The sequence below is a fragment of the Oncorhynchus nerka genome, linkage group LG13 (genome assembly GCF_034236695.1).
Source record: "Oncorhynchus nerka isolate Pitt River linkage group LG13, Oner_Uvic_2.0, whole genome shotgun sequence".
Classification (NCBI taxonomy): Eukaryota; Metazoa; Chordata; class Actinopteri; order Salmoniformes; family Salmonidae; genus Oncorhynchus; species Oncorhynchus nerka.
In genome coordinates this window covers 13,832,952-13,854,456 of record NC_088408.1, presented here as the reverse complement: position 1 = coordinate 13,854,456, position 21,505 = coordinate 13,832,952, and the positions used below count along the sequence as shown (strand labels likewise).

General features: G+C 45.5%; 1 protein-coding gene across 3 annotated transcripts in view; it reads left to right on the top strand.

The window, feature by feature from the left end:
- The first annotated feature begins 5,144 nt into the window (after nucleotides 1–5,144).
- Nucleotides 5,145–21,505, top strand: part of LOC115123133 (transcription initiation factor IIA subunit 1-like) — a 31,654-nt gene continuing 15,293 nt past the window's right edge. For all 3 annotated transcript variants that reach the window (XM_065026205.1, XM_065026204.1, XM_065026203.1), the window contains exons 1-3: nucleotides 5,145–5,362; nucleotides 9,777–9,878; nucleotides 13,400–13,559. In XM_065026205.1, coding sequence (XP_064882277.1) covers nucleotides 5,333–5,362; nucleotides 9,777–9,878; nucleotides 13,400–13,559 — 292 coding nt within the window. In that variant the 5' untranslated portion in view covers nucleotides 5,145–5,332. The remainder of the gene's footprint in view (nucleotides 5,363–9,776; nucleotides 9,879–13,399; nucleotides 13,560–21,505) is intronic.

Here is a 21,505-nt window from a genome sequence, read left to right as displayed (position 1 = left end):
ACGTAGTCACCTGATGTACTTCATGACGTAGTCACCTGATGTACTTCATGACGTAGTCACCTGATGTGCTTCATGACGTAGTCACCTGATGTACTTCATGACGTAGTCACCTGATGTGCTTCATGACGTAGTCACCTGATGTACCTCATGACGTAGTCACCTGATGTGCTTCATGACGTAGTCACCTGATGTGCTTCATGACGTAGTCACCTGATGTACTTCATGACGTAGTCACCTGATGTACTTCATGACGTAGTCACCTGATGTACCTCATGACGTAGTCACCTGATGTCCTTCATGACGTAGTCACCTGATGTCCTTCATGACGTAGTCACCTGATGTACTTCATGACGTAGTCACCTGATGTACCTTCATGACGTAGTCACCTGATGTCATGACTAGTCACCTGATGTCCTTCATGACGTAGTCACCTGATGTACCTCATGACGTAGTCACCTGACGTGCTTCATGACGTAGTCACCTGATGTACTTCATGACGTAGTCACCTGATGTACCTCATGACGTAGTCACCTGATGTCCTTCATGACGTAGTCACCTGAAGTACTTCATGACGTAGTCACCTGATGTACCTCATGACGTAGTCACCTGATGTACCTCATGACGTAGTCACCTGATGTACCTCATGACGTAGTCACCTGATGTACTTCATGACGTAGTCACCTGATGTACCTCATGACGTAGTCACCTGATGTGCTTCATGACGTAGTCACCTGATGTACCTCATGACGTAGTCACCTGATGTACTTCATGACGTAGTCACCTGATGTACTTCATGACATAGTCACCTGATGTACCTCATGACGTAGTCACCTGATGTACTTCATGACGTAGTCACCTGATGTACTTCATGACATAGTCACCTGATGTCCTTCATGACATAGTCACCTGATGTACTTCAGTCAGTCACCTGATGTACTTCATGACGTAGTCACCTGATGTACCTCATGACGTAGTCACCTGATGTACTTCATGACGTAGTCACCTGATGTCCTCATGACGTAGTCACCTGATGTACTTCATGACGTAGTCACCTGATGTACCTCATGACGTAGTCACCTGATGTACTTCATGACGTAGTCACCTGATGTACTTCATGACGTAGTCACCTGATGTACCTCATGACGTAGTCACCTGATGTACTTCATGATGTAGTCACCTGATGTACTTCATGACATAGTCATCTGATGTCCTTCATGACGTAGTCACCTGATCACCTGATGTACCTCATGACGTAGTCACCTGATGTCCTTCATGAAGTAGTCACCTGATGTACTTCATGACGTAGTCACCTGATGTCCTTCATGAAGTAGTCACCTGATGTACTTCATGACGTAGTCACCTGATGTCCTTCATGACGTAGTCACCTGATGTACTTCATGACGTAGTCACCTGATGTACTTCATGACGTAGTCACCTGATGTACTTCATGACGTAGTCACCTGATGTACTTCATGACATAGTCACCTGATGTCCTTCATGACATAGTCACCTGATGTACTTCATGACGTAGTCACCTGATGTACTTCATGACGTAGTCACCTGATGTCCTTCATGACGTAGTCACCTGATGTACTTCATGACGTAGTCACCTGATGTACTTCATGACGTAGTCACCTGATGTCCTTCATGACGTAGTCACCTGATGTCCTTCATGACGTAGTCACCTGATGTGCTTCACGACGTAGTCACCTGATGTTCTTCATGACGTAGTCACCTGATGTACTTCACGACGTAGTCACCTGATGTTCTTCACGATGTAGTCACCTGATGTACTTCATGACGTAGTCACCTGATGTGCTTCATGACGTAGTCACCTGATGTTCTTCATGACGTAGTCACCTGATGTACTTCATGACGACGTCACCTGAGTACCCTCACGACGAAGTCACCTGATGTTCTTCATGACGTAGTCACCTGATGTACTTCATGACGTAGTCACCTGATGTACTTCATGACGTAGTCACCTGATGTACTTCATGACGTAGTCACCTGATGTACTTCATGACGTAGTCACCTGATGTACTTCATGACGTAGTCACCTGATGTACTTCATGACGTAGTCACCTGATGTGCTTCATGATGTAGTCACCTGATGTGCTTCATGACGTAGTCCCCTGATGTTCTTCATGACGTAGTCACCTGATGTACTTCATGACGTAGTCCCCTGATGTGCTTTTCAATGAACAGGTGTGACATGGTAAAGGTTGATCTGTGGAATATCTTTCCTTCTTAATGCATTTGAGCCAATCAGTTGTGTCGTGACAAGGTAGGGGTGATATACAGAAGATAGCCATATTTGGTAAAAGACCAAGTCCATATAATGGCAAGAACAGCTCAAATAAGCAAAGAGAAACAATAGTCCATCATTAATTTAAGCCATGAAGGTCAGTCAACGGGGAAAATTTCAAGGACTTTGAAAGTTTCTTCAAGTGAAGTTGCAAAAACCATCAAGCACTATGATGAAACTGGCTCTCATGAGGTCCGCCACAGGAAAGGAAGACCCAGAGTTACCTCTGCTGCAGAGGATAAGTTCAATAGAGTTACCTCTGCTGCAGAGGATAAGTTCATTAGAGTTACCAGCCTCAGAAATTGCAGCCCAAATAAATCCTTCACAGAGTTCAAGTAACAGACACATCTCAACATCAACTGTTCAGGTCTTCATGGTCGATTTGCTGCAAAGAAACCACTACTAATGGACACCAATAGGAAAAAGAGACTTGCTTGGGCCAAGAAACGGGAGCAATGGACATTAGACAGTTGGAAATCTGTCCTTTGGTTCCAACCACTGTGTTTTTGTGAGACGCAGAATAGGTGAACGGATGATATCTGTGTGTGTGGTTCCCACCATAAAGCATGGAGGAGGAGGTGTGATGGAGTGGGGGTGCTTTGCTGGTGACACCGTGTGATGTATTTAGAATTCAAGGCACACTTAACCAGCATGGCTACCACAGCATTCTGCAGCGATTAGCCATCCCATCTGGTTCGCGCTTAGTGGTTATATCATTTGTTTTTCAACAGGACAATGACCCAACACACCTCCAGGCTGTGTAAGGGCTATTTGACAAAGAAGGTGAGTGATGGAGTGCTGCATCAGATGATCTGGCCTCCACAATCACCTGACCTCAACCCAATTGAGATGGTTTGGGATGAGTTGGACTGCAGAGTGAAGGAAAAGCAGCCAACAAGTGTTGATCATATGTGAGAACTCCTTAAAGACTGTTGGAAAATAATTCCAGATGAAGCTGGTTGAGAGAATGCCAAGAGTGTGCAAAGGGTGACTACTTTTAAGAATCGAAAAAACTACATGATTCCGTATGTGTTATTTCATAGTGTTGATGTCTTCACTATTATTTTACAATGTAGAGAATAGTAAAAATAAAGAAAAAACGTTGAATGATTATGTACAAACTGTTGTCTGGTACTGCATGTCCCTCTTTGCCACTCATGACCACACAACTGGGCAGTAATTCCAGGTGTGACAAAACTAGGGCTGTAGGACCTGTCTCATTGACTGAGATGTCAAGAAAGCCTTATCAAGGCCAGACCTCTTCCATTTTAGCAATAATTGAGTCAAAATGTTTTGACCATGACAGCTTGCTTGCTATCTAGTGCCCAGCTGTTTAGTCACCTCAACTTGCTCAATTAGCCAAATTATTCAATAATAAATAGCTTTGAGCGAGTGATTTGTCCCAAAAATGATGCTTTTAGTTTTTGGGACAAAAAACTAGTAGCGTATGCCTTTCACCTTGCATTAATTGATTGTGACGTGGGTATTCATACGGTTTGGAAACGGCTCCTCTGTGTGTTTGTCCTGGTGTGTGATCACCCTCTAGTGGTGGCAGTAAGTTACTACATCCAAGTGTCTCCTGAATCGGTCACTGGCAAAAAACACTTGGGGGAAGAAATGGATGACATCTGAGAGGAAGAGGCGAATAATATATTATTATTATCTATTATAATGTATCACCTTTGATTGCAAACAGTATTGAATGACAAAGTGCTTTGCAAAGTTTGGGCGGTACCTACCACGTGACAAATAGAACACTAAGAATAAAGGAATTCACAGTTACGAAGGGAGAGGGGACACAAACGTTTTTAATGAGTTTTATTTAACCATTATTTAACTAGGCAAATTAAGAACAATTTATAATTGACTTTCAACGTTCGTCTCTCCCGAGCCCGTACGGGAGTTGTAGCGATTGAGACAAGATAGTAGCTACTAAACAATTGGATACCACGAAATTGGGGGAAAAAGGGTAAAATTCAAAAATATAAAAAAAATACATAAAAAAAATACAAAATAATAATAAATAAAAAAATACAACAACACACATCACGACAAGAGAGACACCACAACACTACATAAAGAGAGACCTAAAACGACAACATAGCATGGCAGCAACACATGGAAACACAGCATGGTATCATGTGACCAATGGTATTTGTTACATGCACCGAATACAGTGAAAATAATTTACAAGCTCATTCCCAACGATGCTGAGTTCAAATCAAATCAAATCAAAAATAACAAAAATGTTTAAACACATGAGAAATAAATCACACAAGAATGAAGTTATATACAGTGTGAACTTCTACCATATCATTGTGCAGGGATACGTGGTGATTGAAGTAGATACAGAATGTACAAGTAGGCAGGGGTAAAGTGTCTATACCGTGGGTGTCCTGTATGTGTACATGTGTGGTAATGTCCGCTGGGCTCAGACGTCAGTTCAACGTCAAAGCAATTCAGAAATTGTAAAACAAAGCAATTTGATTTTGTGAGCATTCTCAATCATGCAATCCCAGTACACAATGTAATAATATATTTCCCAGTACTGTCAAAGCTGAAGTTGAACCACGTTCATTTGCCAAACGTTGTCGAACGTTGCAGATAGAAATTCCATGAATAGAGCCTACACATGAGTCCTTGTTCTTTTTGTCAGAAATGCATTTGAATGATTCTACATAATACATTTCTATCTGAACGTTCCAACACGTTATGTCCTGCTGAACTCGTCCCTGTTTTCTCCTGGACGATATTCCCGCGGAATCTCGCGATAATGACCGGGTTGACCCTGCCCTATGTCTCGCGCACTCGCAGCTCGGTATATAAAGGAGGACAACGGCGGGTGAAGGACGGCTGGGAAGGCAGAGTCCGTGTTTGTAAATAAGACCGTTAAAATCTGTGTTTTATTTACAAAAGTTATGCCGGCTATTTTTAAGTGTCGTGCCCAGTTGTTTTAGATCGTTTTTTAATTTATTTTTTTGCTGTTATTCCTCGCTTGATTTGTGTGGTTTTACACTACGCGTAATGGCGAGCTCGGCTAACTCGAATCAAGTGGTAAGGATCATTGTCAGAGGGTAGTCAGTAAGAACTGATGATGGCAAACTGCTGGTTGGCATTTTGAGTGGAAGCATATTAAAAGGGACTTTAGGGAGTGTTGGCAAACAGTGGATGTTCTCCTTAATAAAAATGATAAGTACAACAATCGGCCATTTTAACCCCTTTTCGAAACAATTTGAATCCTCTGCATTTTTCCTGAATACAGCTGGTGAATGGCGTTGCTAATCTGGGCTAATCTAAACCAGAAGACAAGTCTTTGGTTAAATTAACGACATAGCTAGCTAAATAGTCAAATGTGACTTGAGCCTCTTTTATTTGCAATGTAGACTGATTTGCAATCTTGGCTGCCAGCTAACTAGCATGCATCAGCCTACATTACCTGGTGCGTTTCGAGGAATGTGTTTCCTAGTTTAGAAATGGGTCTAGTGTTAGTAATACCTAACGAGTAAGAATTGCGTTGGGGTATTGTTCCTCCAATTCAATGAGAGCTAGTAGTTTGCCTCGACGTAACGTTACAGTTGGAAGCACCTTCTCATCCAATGCGGATGTTAAATTCCAATTTTATCACAATTCAACTGTCAGCCAGAAAGTATTGCTTGATCATTTCAAATCATGTTCAATGCCTCAGCCCACGAACAAGGCTGCTAACGTCAGCAAGCCGTCCCAAGCCAAATGTCCTCTTTCCTATTAAACATGTTTCTTTCGCTGGCCCCCATCTCTAAAACTACATTAACTCACTAAAATAACACAATCTAGATACCAGCAATTCAATTTACATCCATAATTTGAATAGCGACTCCAAGCACCAGGCAATGGTCGCTGACCCCCGCTCGGTAAAAACCGCGTCCATGTCTCCTCTCTACGGTTGTGACCCTCCTCCTTTCCGCAGCTCGGTTTTATACCGCCATATTGGCTCTCTAATATAGACTGCCCAGGATGGGAAGGCGCTTCTCGACGCCACGTCACCGGCTCTACATATAAACATCAGAGCTTTTTATAGTAGGGAGGGAGACTGAGGTCCACCACAACGGACACCGGCGAATAAGGACACTGACCTCTGTCGCTGTCCATTTTAGTTTGGGGGCAATAATGGTCGATTGAAATGTTAGTGTATTTTGTGCATGGCCGATTGAGTTTAACTAGCTACAACTGATCAGTGTCTTTCGGTTGTTTACGTTTTGAGTATACCATAAATGCCGATTGATGTGTGGTGTTTATGGTGTGAAAGCTCCCGTATGCACGTTTGCGGGCTGGTCTTTCGATGATCTGTTAGTTAGGTGCTGCCAATGCCATGGCTATCATGAAACATCAGTGTTAAATAGATCTAGGTGTCCCAGGGATGGGGAACTGGCGGGCGGCCCAATAAAAAATCCAAATGAATCAATTTACTGTTGAGTTAGAATAAACAAGATACAATTTTGAAATGTTGGTTGTGCATCAGCAGTCACTCAATCATCCCAAGTGAGATCGGACAATTAGTGTAGCGTCCAGGTATCTAAACGTGTAGTAAGCATGGTCGAATTACCAACTGGGGTGGGGCCCATTGATCATCCGTTGTCATATTAAAAACTGCTAACATTTGCCTCCATCCTATGGAAAAATGTGTATAATTGCAGGAAATTAAGCTGTACAACTGCACATTTGATCTCTGCCCCACGGCATGAAATGAGTTATAAAATAGCCAACTCTCTGCCCCACGGCATGAAATGAGTTATAAAATAGCTAACTCTCTGCCCCACGGCATGAAATTAGTTATAAAATAACTAAATCTGCCCCATTGTAAAACGTATTGAATTGCAGCAGACTTGCTTTAGAACGGCAGCATTTTCTCTACTCCCCTTGCTAAATGTGCAGAATTGCAGGAAAATAACTTTAAAACGTTTCTCTTTGCTGTCACTGGGGGGCTGAAATGTTTTACTTGCATAATTTAATCGTTTCTAACGGAATATTATATAACTAATATGTTGAATATGTTATGGTATGCAGTTTGAATACGTGCGACTGAAGTTCAAAGGTAGTCAAGCTCAAAATTTACATTTAAAAAAATAAAAAATATTGGATAATTTGTTAGCCAACATTCTTTACCGTGGTACATTTCAGTTGTCACCATGTGAAATAAATATACCTAAGTAATAATGCAGTTAACGTTAAATAATGCAGCACCCAGCTAACATTAGGCAATAATATGCCGTTGATGGTATATTATGGCCAATATACCACGGCTAAGGGCTGTTTTATGCACGACGCAACTCTGAGTGCCTGGATGCAGCCATTAGCGGTGGTATATTGGCAATATACTACAAACCCCTGAGGTGCCTTACTGCTGCTATACACTGGTCACCAAGGTGAGTAGAACAGTGAAAAGTACATCACACGATGAACAGTTCTTGTGCTGACATTGCTTCCAGGGGCAATTTTGGAACTTGGTATTGAGTGTTGCAACCAAGGACATACAATTTTTACGCGCTTCAGCACTCACTGGTCCCATTCTGTGAGCTTGTGTGGCCTACCAGTTTGTGGCTGAGCCGTTGTTGCTCCTAGACGATTCCACTTCACAATAACAGCACTTCCAGTTGACCGTAGCACCTCTAGCAGGGCAGAAATTTGACAAACTGACTTGTTAGAAAGGTTGCATCCTATGACGGTGCCACATTGAAAGTCACTGAGCTCTTCAGTAAGGCCATTCTACTGCCAATGTTTGTCTATTGAGATTGCATGGTTGTGTGCTCGATTGTATGCACCTGTCAGCAATGGGTGTGGATGAAATAGCCAAATCCACTAATTTGAAGGGATGTCCACATACTTTTGTAAACAGGGCATTCAGAAAGTATTCAGACCCCTTCCCCTTTTCCACATTTTGTTACATTACAGCCTTATTCTGAAATTGATTACATTGTTTCCCCCCCTCATCAATCTACACAATACCCCTGTAATGACAAAGCAAAAATAGGTCAAAATAAATAAATAAATCACATTTACATAAGTATTCAGACCCTTTACTCAGTACTTTGTTGAAGAACCTTTGACAGTGATTACAGCCTCAAGCCTTCTTGGGTATGACACTACAAGCTTGGCACACCTGTATTTGGGGAGTTTCTCCCATTCTTCTCTGCAGATCCTCTCCAGCTCTGTCAGGTTGGATGGGGAGTGTCGCTGCATATTTATTTTCAGGTCTCTCCAGAGATGTCTGATTGGGTTCAAGTCCGGGTTCTGGCTGGGCCACTCAAGAACATTCAGAGTCTTGTCACTAAACCCCTCCTGCATTGTCTTGGCTGTGTGCTTAGGGTCTTGACCTGTTGGAAGATTAACCGTCACCCCAGTCTGAGGTCCTGAGCGCTCTGGAGCAGGTTTTCATCAAGGATCTCTCTGTACTTTGCTCTGTTCATGATCCTGACTAGTTTCCCAGTCCCTGCCACTGAAAAACATCCCCACAGCATGATGCTGCCACCACCATGCTTCACCGTAGGGATGTTGCCAGGTTTCCTCCAGATGTGACGCTTGGCATTCAGGCCAAAGAGTTCAATCTTGGTTTCATCAGACCAGAGAATCTTGTTTCTTATGGTCTGAGAGTCTTTAGGTGCCTTTTGGCAAACTCAGAGCGGGCTAGCATGTGCCTTTTACTGAGGAGTGGCTTCCGTCTAGTCACTCTACCATAAGGGCCTGATTTGTGGAGTGCTGCAGAGATGGTTGACCTTCTGGAAGGTTCTCCCATCTCCACAGAGGAACTCTGGAGCTCTGACAGTGACCATCGGGTCCTTGGTCACCTTTAACCAATGCTTTTCTCCCCCGATTGCTCAGTTTGGCTGGGCAGCCAGCTCCAGGAAGAGTCTTGGTGATTCCAAACTTCTTCCATTTAAGAGTGATGGCGGCCACTATGTTGTTGGGGACCGTCAATGCTGCAGAAATGTTTTGTTAACCTTCCCCAGATCTGTATCTCGACACAATCCTGTCTCTGAACTCTACGGACAATTCCTTCGACCTCATGGCTTGGTTTTTGCTCTGACATGCACTGTCAACTCTGGGACCTTTATATAGACAGGTGTGTGCCTTTTCAAATCATGTCCAATCAATTGAATTTACCACAGGTGGACTCCAATCAAGTTGTAGAAACATCTGAGCTCAATTGCAAAGGGTGTGAATACTTATATAAATAAGATATTTCTGCACAAACATCTAAACTTGTTTTCACTTTGTCATAGGTTATTGTGTGTGGATAAATATGTTTTATTTAATCGGTTTTAGAATAAGGCTGTAACGTAAACATGTGGAAAAAGTCAAAGGGTCTGAATACTTTCCAAATGCACTGTATATAGTGGATATTTTTTGTCATACCCGTGCATTCAGGGCTCAAACCACCCCGTTTATAATATAGATTAGAACCCTTCTAACAGTACTCTGTATGTTTTCTCAGCCTAAACTGTACAGGTCTGTGATTGAAGATGTTATCAATGAGGTCCGGGAGCTCTTCCTGGATGAGGGGGTGGACGAGCAGGTCCTCATGGAACTCAAAACGGTACAGAACACAGAACTCTTCCTTCTAGTCAAATCAAATCAAATCAAATGTTATTTGTCACATACACATGGTTAGCAGATGTTAATGCGAGTGTAGCGAAATGCTTGTGCTTCTAGTTCCGACAATGCAGTGATAACCAACAAGTAATCTAACTAACAATTCCAAAACTACTGTCTTATACACAGTGTAAGGGGATAAAGAATATGTACATAAGGATATATGAATGAGTGATGGTACAGAGCAGCATACAGTAGATGGTATCGAGTACAGTATATACATATGAGATGAGAATGTAGACAAAGTAAACAAAGTGGCATAGTTAAAGTGGCTAGTGATACATGTATTACATTTAGATGCAGTCGATGATGTAGAGTACAGTATATACGTATGCATATGAGATGAATAATGTAGGGTAAGTAACATTATATAAGGTAGCATTGTTTAAAGTGGCTAGTGATATATTTACAACATTTCCCATCAATTCCCATTATTAAAGTGGCTGGAGTTGGGTCAGTGTCAATGACAGTGTGTTGGCAGCAGCCACTCAATGTTAGTGGTGGCTGTTTAACAGTCTGATGGCCTTGAGATAGAAGCTGTTTTTCAGTCTCTCGGTCCCAGCTTTGATGCACCTGTACTGACCTCGCCTTCTGGATGATAGCGGGGTGAACAGGCAGTGGTTGATGTCCTTGATGATCTTTATGGCCTTCCTGTAACATCGGGTGGTGTAGGTGTCCTGGAGGGCAGGTAGTTTGCCCCCGGTGATGCGTTGTGCAGACCTCACTACCCTCTGGAGAGCCTTACGGTTGAGGGCGGAGCAGTTGCCGTACCAGGCGGTGATACAGCCCGCCAGGATGCTCTCGATTGTGCATCTGTAGAAGTTTGTGAGTGCTTTTGCTGACAAGCCACATTTCTTCAGCCTCCTGAGGTTGAAGAGGCGCTGCTGCGCCTTCTTCACGACGCTGTCAGTGTGAGTGGACCAATTCAGTTTGTCTGTGATGTGTATGCCGAGGAACTTAAAACTTGCTACCCTCTCCACTACTGTTCCATCGATGTGGATAGGGGGGTGTTCCCTCTGCTGTTTCCTGAAGTCCACAATCATCTCCTTAGTTTTGTTGACGTTGAGTGTGAGGTTATTTTCCTGACACCACACTCCGAGTTCCCTCACCTCCTCCCTGTAGGCCGTCTCGTCGTTGTTGGTAATCAAGCCTACCACTGTTGTGTCGTCCGCAAACTTGATGATTGAGTTGGAGGCGTGCGTGGCCACGCAGTCGTGGGTGAACAGGGAGTACAGGAGAGGGCTCAGAACGCACCCTTGTGGGGCCCCGTGTTGAGGATCAGCGGGAGGAGATGTTGTTGCCTACCCTCACCACCTGGGGCGGCCCGTCAGGAAGTCCAGTACCCAGTTGCACAGGGCGGGGTCGAGACCCAGGGTCTCGAGCTTGATGACGAGCTTGGAGGGTACTATGGTGTTGAATGCCGAGCTGTAGTCGATGAACAGCATTCTCACATAGGTATTCCTCTTGTCCAGGTGGGTTAGGGCAGTGTGCAGTGTGGTTGAGATTGCATCGTCTGTGGACCTATTTGGGCGGTAAGCAAATTGGAGTGGGTCTAGGGTGTCAGGTAGGGTGGAGGTGATATGGTCCTTGACTAGTCTCTCAAAGCACTTCATGATGACGGAAGTGAGTGCTACGGGGCGGTAGTCGTTTAGCTCAGTTACCTTAGCTTTCTTGGGAACAGGAACAATGGTGGCCCTCTTGAAGCATGTGGGAACAGCAGACTGTTATAGGGATTGATTGAATATGTCCGTAAACACACCGGCCAGCTGGTCTGCGCATGCTCTGAGGGCGCGGCTGGGGATGCCGTCTGGGCCTGCAGCCTTGCGAGGGTTAACACGTTTAAATGTCTTACTCACCTCGGCTGCAGTGAAGGAGAGACCGCATGTTTTCGTTGCAGGCCGTGTCAGTGGCACTGTATTGTCCTCAAAGCGGGCAAAAAAGTTATTTAGTCTGCCTGGGAGCAAGACATCCTGGTCCGTGACTGGGCTGGGTTTCTTCTTGTAGTCCGTGATTGACTGTAGACCCTGCCACATGCCTCTTGTGTCTGAGCCGTTGAATTGAGATTCTACTTTGTCTCTGTACTGACGCTTAGCTTGTTTAATAGCCTTGCGGAGGGAATAGCTGCACTGTTTGTATTCAGTCATGTTGCCAGACACCTTGCCCTGATTAAAAGCAGTGGTTCGCGCTTTCAGTTTCACGCGAATGCTGCCATCAATCCACGGTTTCTGGTTAGGGAATGTTTTTATCGTTGCTATGGGAACGACATCTTCAACGCACGTTCTAATGAACTCGCACACCGAATCAGCGTATTCGTCAATATTTTTATCTGACGCAATACGAAACATGTCCCAGTCCACGTGATGGAAGCAGTCTTGGAGTGTGGAGTCAGCTTGGTCTGACCAGCGTTGGACAGACCTCAGCGTGGGAGCCTCTTGTTTAAGTTTCTGCCTGTAGGCAGGGATCAACAAAATGGAGTCGTGGTCAGCTTTTCCGAAAGGGGGGCGGGGCAGGGCCTTATATGCGTCGCGGAAGTTAGAGTAACAATGATCCAATGTTTTACCACCCCTGGTTGCGCAATCGATATGCTGATCAAATTTAGGGAGTCTTGTTTTCAGATTAGCTTTGTTAAAATCCCCAGCTACAATGAATGCAGCCTCCGGATAAATGGTTTCCAGTTTGCAAAGAGTTAAATAAAGTTCGTTCAGAGCCATCGATGTGTCTGCTTGGGGGGGGATATATACGGCTGTGATTATAATCGAAGAGAATTCTCTTGGAAGATAATGCGGTCTACATTTGATTGTGAGGAATTCTAAATCAGGTGAACAGAAGGATTTGAGTTCCTGTATGTGTCCTTCATCACACCATGTCTCGTTAGTCATGAGGCATACGCCCCCGCCACTCTTCTTACCAGAAAGATGTTTGTTTCTGTCGGCGCAATGCGTGGAGAAACCTGTTGGCTGCACCGCCCCGGATAGCGTCTTTCCAGTGAGCCATGTTTCCGTAAAGCAGAGAATGTTGCAGTCTCTGATGTCCCTCTGGAATGCTACCCTTGCTCGGATTTCATCAACCTTGTTGTCAAGAGACTGGACATTGGCAAGAAGAATGCTGGGGAGTGGTGCGCGATGTGCCCTTGTCCTGAGTCTGACCAGAAGACCGCTAAGTTTCCCTCTTTTTCGGAGTCGTTTCCTTGGGTCGCTGCATGCGATCCATTCCGTTGTCCTGTTTGTAAGGCAGAACACAGGATCCGCGTCAGTGACATTCCATTCTAGAATGTCGTTCTCTCGTTCTCTCTTGTCTGCGCTAGTGTTCGTTTCCCTTTTGTAGCTCCCATTTGATGTAGTTTCCACTGATAACCTCTCTGTCCCTGTAGTTTTGGAAAAAGTAGAATAGACAATGCAAATGTCAAAATGGTGGTCAACAGTCTACACTCCATTTTAAAGTTCCCTCTCCTCCCCTGTCCTTTAGCTGTGGGAGAACAAGCTAATGCAGAGTAAGGCAGTGGAGGGCTTCAACACAGAGGAGCAGGCTGCCCTCCAGGCAGCAGCCCAGCAGCAGGCACAACAGGCCCAGCAGGCCACCCAGCAAGCCCAGACACAGCAGGTCCTCCTGCCCCCGCAGCAGCAAGGTGAGTCCCAGGCATCGGCCCTGACACACCACCTCTGTTGTTCTCGGTAGACTACATTTGATGTGTTCGACAGGCAGTCCAATTATTTTATTTTTCACTCATTTGTATTTTGATCAATCACATCAGATCTTTTTCAGAGCTGATCTGATTGTTCAAAAGACCAGTCGGAAAATATTAGTGGGAAAAAGATCAGAATTGGGCTGCCTGTCTAAACGCAGCCATAATGGGCTGGTTTCCCAGACATAGATTAAGCCTAGTCCTAGCCCAAAAAAGATATAATGTCTAATGGAGATTCTCAATTGATTATGCTTTTAATACTAGGATTTGGCTTAATCTGTGTCCAGAGGGGTATTTTACCAAGCAGGTTTGAGGAGTTAGCGAGGTAACTTTGGTCAACTCTGAGTTCAACTCGGGATAACCGTTCAAACAAAAGTGGCTCACCTTTTAAGCCAGCTAAGTTTCTATGGCAACGAATCCTTCAGAACTAACCTGCTCCGGGGCAGGCTAACTCACGGCTAACTCCACTTACCCTGAATGAAATGACTGAGCCACCGGTTGAGGACCGATGAAATAAGATTCCCTCCCTCTTACAAAGATTGCGTCATCATCCCCTTCATTTGAGGAAGACGACTGATTTTTAAATATGTTATTAATCAGATGTTTTTTTTTTGTTTTAAAATAGTCACGTTAAAATATTCATGAGAAATGCCTTTTGAGCTTCACACACAGCTTCACACAGTATGACTTAATACAATTATTGATAATCATTAATAAGCCCACCAAAGATGGCATTAACGATAATTAATAACATAAAGATGTGTACTTCTAAGAGTCTATATCACTCCATCGCCTGCTGGAATTTACAATATAATTTTGCTTTCATTTCAATGGACTCACCCATAGATTGATGTTTCAGCATTGTTTCAATGAAGAGTATGGTTGTTCGACTAGCCATGTGCGACTTGTATGCACAGTTACAAGCCTGCTAGAGTTGAGCGTCAGGCAGACGAGCGAAGTCCACCGTTATAGTACGGATGAAGCCTTTATCACCTCTAATCATCCTATTTCATCCCTACTGGGTCTACCTCCTGTGTATGAGAATTTGGGCCATGAAAAGCGCTATACAAAAACCCACAGTTCCCTGAAACACCTACCTACACCCCTTTAAAGCCACCTACCTACACCCCTTTAAAGCCACCTACCTACACTCCTTTAAAGCCACCTACCTACACCCCTTTAAAGCCACCTACCTACACCCCTTTAAAGCCACCTACCTACACTCCTTTAAAGCCACCTACCTACACTCCTTTAAAGCTACCTACCTTAGCCCAAGTAAAGCCATCTACCTACACTCCTTTAAAGCCACCTACCTACACTCCTTTAAAGCCACCTACCTTAGCCCAAGTAAAGCCACCTACCTACACTCCTTTAAAGCCACCTACCTACACTCCTTTAAAGCCACCTACCTACACCCCTTTAAAGCCACCTACCTACACCCCTTTAAAGCCACCTACCTACACTCCTTTAAAGCCACCTACCTACACTCCTTTAAAGCCACCTACCTACACCCCTTTAAAGCCACCTACCTACACTCCTTTAAAGCCACCTACCTACACTCCTTTAAAGCCACCTACCTACACTCCTTTAAAGCCACCTACCTACACTCCTTTAAAGCCACCTACCTACACTCCTTTAAAGCCACCTACCTACACCCCTTTAAAGCCACCTACCTACACCCCTTTAAAGCCACCTACCTTAGCCCATTTAAAGCCACCTACCTACACCCCTTTAAAGCCACCTACCTACACTCCTTTAAAGCCACCTACCTACACCCCTTTAAAGCCACCTACCTACACTCCTTTAAAGCCACCTACCTACACTCCTTTAAAGCCACCTACCTACACTCCTTTAAAGCCACCTACCTACACCCCTTTAAAGCCACCTACCTACACTCCTTTAAAGCCACCTACCTACACTCCTTTAAAGCCACCTACCTACACCCCTTTAAAGCCACCTACCTACACCCCTTTAAAGCCACCTACCTTAGCCAATTTAAAGCCACCTACCTACACCCCTTTAAAGCCACCTACCTACACCCCTTTAAAGCCACCTACCTTAGCCCATTTAAAGCCACCTACCTACACTCCTTTAAAGCCACCTACCTTAGCCCAAGTAAAGCCACCTACCTACACTCCTTTAAAGCCACCTACCTACACTCCTTTAAAGCCACCTACCTACACTCCTTTAAAGCCACCCTCCTACACCCCTTTAAAGCCACCTACCTACACTCCTTTAAAGCCACCTACCTACACCCCTTTAAAGCCACCTACCTACACCCTTTAAAACACCTACCTACACTCCTTTAAAGCCACCTACCTACACCCCTTTAAAGCCACCTACCTACACCCCTTTAAAGCCACCTACCTACACTCCTTTAAAGCCACCTACCTACACCCCTTTAAAGCCACCTACCTACACCCCTTTAAAGCCACCTACCTACACTCCTTTAAAGCCACCTACCTACACTCCTTTAAAGCCACCTACCTTAGCCCAAGTAAAGCCATCTACCTACACTCCTTTAAAGCCACCTACCTTAGCCCAAGTAAAGCCACCTACCTACACTCCTTTAAAGCCACCTACCTTAGCCCAAGTAAAGCCACCTACCTACACTCCTTTAAAGCCACCTACCTACACCCTTTAAAGCCACCTACCTACACCCCTTTAAAGCCACCTACCTACACTCCTTTAAAGCCACCTACCTACACTCCTTTAAAGCCACCTACCTACACCCCTTTAAAGCCACCTACCTACACTCCTTTAAAGCCACCTACCTACACCCCTTTAAAGCCACCTACCTACACTCCTTTAAAGCCACCTACCTACACTCCTTTAAAGCCACCTACCTACACTCCTTTAAAGCCACCTACCTACACCTTTAAAGCCACCTACCTACACCCCTTTAAAGCCACCTACCTTAGCCCATTTAAAGCCACCTACCTACACCCCTTTAAAGCCACCTACCTACACCTTCTTTAAAGCCACCTACCTACCACTCCTTTTAAAGCCACCTACCTACACTCCTTTAAAGCCACCTACACACTCCTTTAAAGCCACCTACCTACACCCCTTTAAAGCCACCACCTACCTTTAAACCACCTTTACACTCCTTTAAAGCCACCTACCTACACCCTTTAAAGCCACCTACCTACACTCCTTTAAAGCCACCTACCTACACCCCTTTAAAGCCACCTACATACACTCCTTTAAATCCACCTACCTACACCCCTTTAAAGCCACCTACCTACACTCCTTTAAAGCCACCTACCTACACTCCTTTAAAGCCACCTACCTACACCCCTTTAAAGCCACCTACCTACACCCCTTTAAAGCCACCTACCTACACCCCTTTAAAGCCACCTACCTACACCCCTTTAAAGCCACCTACCTACACTCCTTTAAAGCCACCTACCGTAGCCCATTTAAAGCCACCTACCTACACTCCTTTAAAGCCACCTACCTTAGCCCATTTAAAGCCACCTACCTACACTCCTTTAAAGCCACCTACCTACACCCCTTTAAAGCCACCTACCTACACTCCTTTAAAGCCACCTACCTACACTCCTTTAAAGCCACCTACCTACACCCCTTTAAAGCCACCTACCTTAGCCCATTTAAAGCCACCTACCTACACTCCTTTAAAGCCACCTACCTACACTCCTTTAAAGCCACCTACCTACACCCCTTTAAAGCCACCTACCGTAGCCCATTTAAAGCCACCTACCTACACTCCTTTAAAGCCACCTACCGTAGCCCATTTAAAGCCACCTACCTACACTCCTTTAAAGCCACCTACCTTAGCCCATTTAAAGCCACCTACCTACACTCCTTTAAAGCCACCTACCTACACCCCTTTAAAGCCACCTACCTACACCCCTTTAAAGCCACCTACCTACACTCCTTTAAAGCCACCTACCTACACTCCTTTAAAGCCACCTACCTACACCCCTTTAAAGCCACCTACCTACACTCCTTTAAAGCCACCTACCTACACTCCTTTAAAGCCACCTACCTACACTCCTTTAAAGCCACCTACCTACACTCCTTTAAAGCCACCTACCTACACTCCTTTAAAGCCACCTACCTACACCCCTTTAAAGCCACCTACCTACACCCCTTTAAAGCCACCTACCTTAGCCCATTTAAAGCCACCTACCTACACCCCTTTAAAGCCACCTACCTACACCCCTTTAAAGCCACCTACCTTACCCATTTAAAGCCACCTACCTACACTCCTTTAAAGCCACCTACCTTAGCCCAAGTAAAGCCACCTACCTACACTCCTTTAAAGCCACCTACCTACACTCCTTTAAAGCCACCTACCTACACTCTTTTAAAGCCACCTACCTACACCCCTTTAAAGCCACCTACCTACACTCCTTTAAAGCCACCTACCTACACCCCTTTAAAGCCACCTACCTTTTAAACACTACACTTTAAAGCCACCTACCTACACCCCTTTAAAGCCACCTACCTACACTCCTTTAAAGCCACCTACCTACACTCCTTTAAAGCCACCTACCTACACCCCTTTAAAGCCACCTACCTACACTCCTTTAAAGCCACCTACCGTAGCCCATTTAAAGCCACCTACCTACACTCCTTTAAAGCCACCTACCTACACCCCTTTAAAGCCACCTACCTACACCCCTTTAAAGCCACCTACCTACACCCCTTTAAAGCCACCTACCTACACCCCTTTAAAGCCACCTACCTACACCCCTTTAAAGCCACCTACCTACACCCCTTTAAAGCCACCTACCTACACTCCTTTAAAGCCACCTACCGTAGCCCATTTAAAGCCACCTACCTACACTCCTTTAAAGCCACCTACCTTAGCCCATTTAAAGCCACCTACCTACACTTTAAAGCCACCTACCTACACCCTTTAAAGCCACCTACCTACACTCCTTTAAAGCCACCTACCTACACCCCTTTAAAGCCACCTACCTACACCCTTTAAAGCCACCTACCTACACCCCTTTAAAGCCACCTACCTACACCCTTTAAAGCCACCTACCTACACCCTTTAAAGCCACCTACCTACACCCCTTTAAAGCCACCTACCTACACTCCTTTAAAGCCACCTACCGTAGCCCATTTAAAGCCACCTACCTACACTCCTTTAAAGCCACCTACCTACACTCCTTTAAAGCCACCTACCTTAGCCCATTTAAAGCCACCTACCTACACTCCTTTAAAGCCACCTACCTACACCCCTTTAAAGCCACCTACCTTAGCCCATTTAAAGCCACCTACCTACACTCCTTTAAAGCCACCTACCTACACTCCTTTAAAGCCACCTACCTACACTCCTTTAAAGCCACCTACCTACACTCCTTTAAAGCCACCTACCTACACCCCTTTAAAGCCACCTACCTACACCCCTTTAAAGCCACCTACCTACACTCCTTTAAAGCCACCTACCTACACTCCTTTAAAGCCACCTACCGTAGCCCATTTAAAGCCACCTACCTACACTCCTTTAAAGCCACCTACCTACACCCCTTTAAAGCCACCTACCTACACTCCTTTAAAGCCACCTACCTACACCCCTTTAAAGCCACCTACCGTAGCCCATTTAAAGCCACCTACCTACACTCCTTTAAAGCCACCTACCGTAGCCCATTTAAAGCCACCTACCTACACTCCTTTAAAGCCACCTACCTACACCCCTTTAAAGCCACCTACCTACACTCCTTTAAAGCCACCTACCTACACCTCTTTAAAGCCACCTACCGTAGCCCATTTAAAGCCACCTACCTACACTCCTTTAAAGCCACCTACCGTAGCCCATTTAAAGCCACCTACCTACACTCCTTTAAAGCCACCTACCTACACTCCTTTAAAGCCACCTACCTACACTCCTTTAAAGCCACCTACCTACACTCCTTTAAAGCCACCTACCTACACTCCTTTAAAGCCACCTACCTACACTCCTTTAAAGCCACCTACCTACACTCCTTTAAAGCCACCTACCTACACCCCTTTAAAGCCACCTACCTACACTCCTTTAAAGCCACCTACCTACACTCCTTTAAAGCCACCTACCTACACTCCTTTAAAGCCACCTACCTACACTCCTTTAAAGCCACCTACCTACACTCCTTTAAAGCCACCTACCTACACTCCTTTAAAGCCACCTACCTACACGCCGACTCTTTTCTCTGTATATATCAATGATGTTGCTCTTGCTGCGGGCGATTCCCTGATCCACCTCTACGCAGACGACACCATTCTATATACTTTCGGCCCGTTATTGGACACTGTGCTATCTAACCTCCAAACGAGCTTCAATGCCATACAGCACTCCTTCCGTGGCCTCCAACTGCTCTTAAACGCGAGTAAAACCAAATGCATGCTTTTCAACATTTACATTTAAGTCATTTAGCAGACACTCTTATCCAGAGCGACTTACAAATTGGTGCATTCACCTTATGACATCCAGTGGAACAGTAGTGCATCTAAATCTTTTAAGGGGGGTGAGAGGGATTACTTTATCCTATCCTAGGTATTCCTTAAAGAGGTGGGGTTTCAGGTGTCTCCGGAAGGTGGCTCTGCTGTCCTGGCGTCGTGAGGGAGTTTGTTCCACCATTGGGGGGCCAGAGCAGCGAACAGTTTTGACTGGGCTGAGCGGGAACTGTACTTCCTCAGTGGTAGGGAGGCGAGCAGGCCAGAGGTGGATGAACGCAGTGCCCTTGTTTGGGTGTAGGGCCTGATCAGAGCCTGGAGGTACTGAGGTGCCGTTCCCCTCACAGCTCCGTAGGCAAGCACCATGGTCTTGTAGCGGATGCGAGCTTCAACTGGAAGCCAGTGGAGAGAGCGGAGGAGCGGGGTGACGTGAGATAACTTGGGAAGGTTGAACACCAGACGGGCTGCGGCGTTCTGGATGAGTTGTAGGGGTTCAATGGCACAGGCAGGGAGCCCAGCCAACAGCGAGTTGCAGTAATCCAGACGGGAGATGACAAGTGCCTGGATTAGGACCTGCGCCGCTTCCTGTGTGAGGCAGGGTCGTACTCTGCGGATGTTGTAGAGCATGAACCTACAGGAACGGGCCACCGCCTTGATGTTAGTTGAGAACGACAGGGTGTTGTCCAGGATCACGCCAAGGTTCTTAGCGCTCTGGGAGGAGGACACAATGGAGTTGTCAACCGTGATGGCGAGATCATGGAACGGGCAGTCCTTCCCGGGAGGAAGAGCAGCTCCGTCTTGCCGAGGTTCAGCTTGAGGTGGTGATCCGTCATCCACACTGATATGTCTGCCAGACATGCAGAGATGCGATTCGCCACCTGGTCATCAGAAGGGGGAAAGGAGAAGATTAATTGTGTGTCGTCTGCATAGCAATGATAGGAGAGACCATGTGAGGCTATGACAGAGCCAAGTGACTTGGTGTATAGCGAGAATAGGAGAGGGCCTAGAACAGAGCCCTGGGGACACCAGTGGTGAGAGCACGTGGTGTGGAGACGGATTCTCGCCACGCCACCTGGTAGGAGCGGCCTGTCAGGTAGGACGCAATCCAAGCGTGGGCCGCGCCGGAGATGCCCAACTCGGAGAGGGTGGAGAGGAGGATCTGATGGTTCACAGTATCGAAGGCAGCCGATAGGTCTAGAAGGATGAGAGCAGAGGAGAGAGAGTTAGCTTTAGCAGTGCGGAGCGCCTCCGTGATACAGAGAAGAGCAGTCTCAGTTGAATGACTAGTCTTGAAACCTGACTGATTTGGATCAAGAAGGTCATTCTGAGAGAGATAGCGGGAGAGCTGGCCAAGGACGGCACGTTCAAGAGTTTTGGAGAGAAAAGAAAGAAGGGATACTGGTCTGTAGTTGTTGACATCGGAGGGATCGAGTGTAGGTTTTTTCAGAAGGGGTGCAACTCTCGCTCTCTTGAAGACT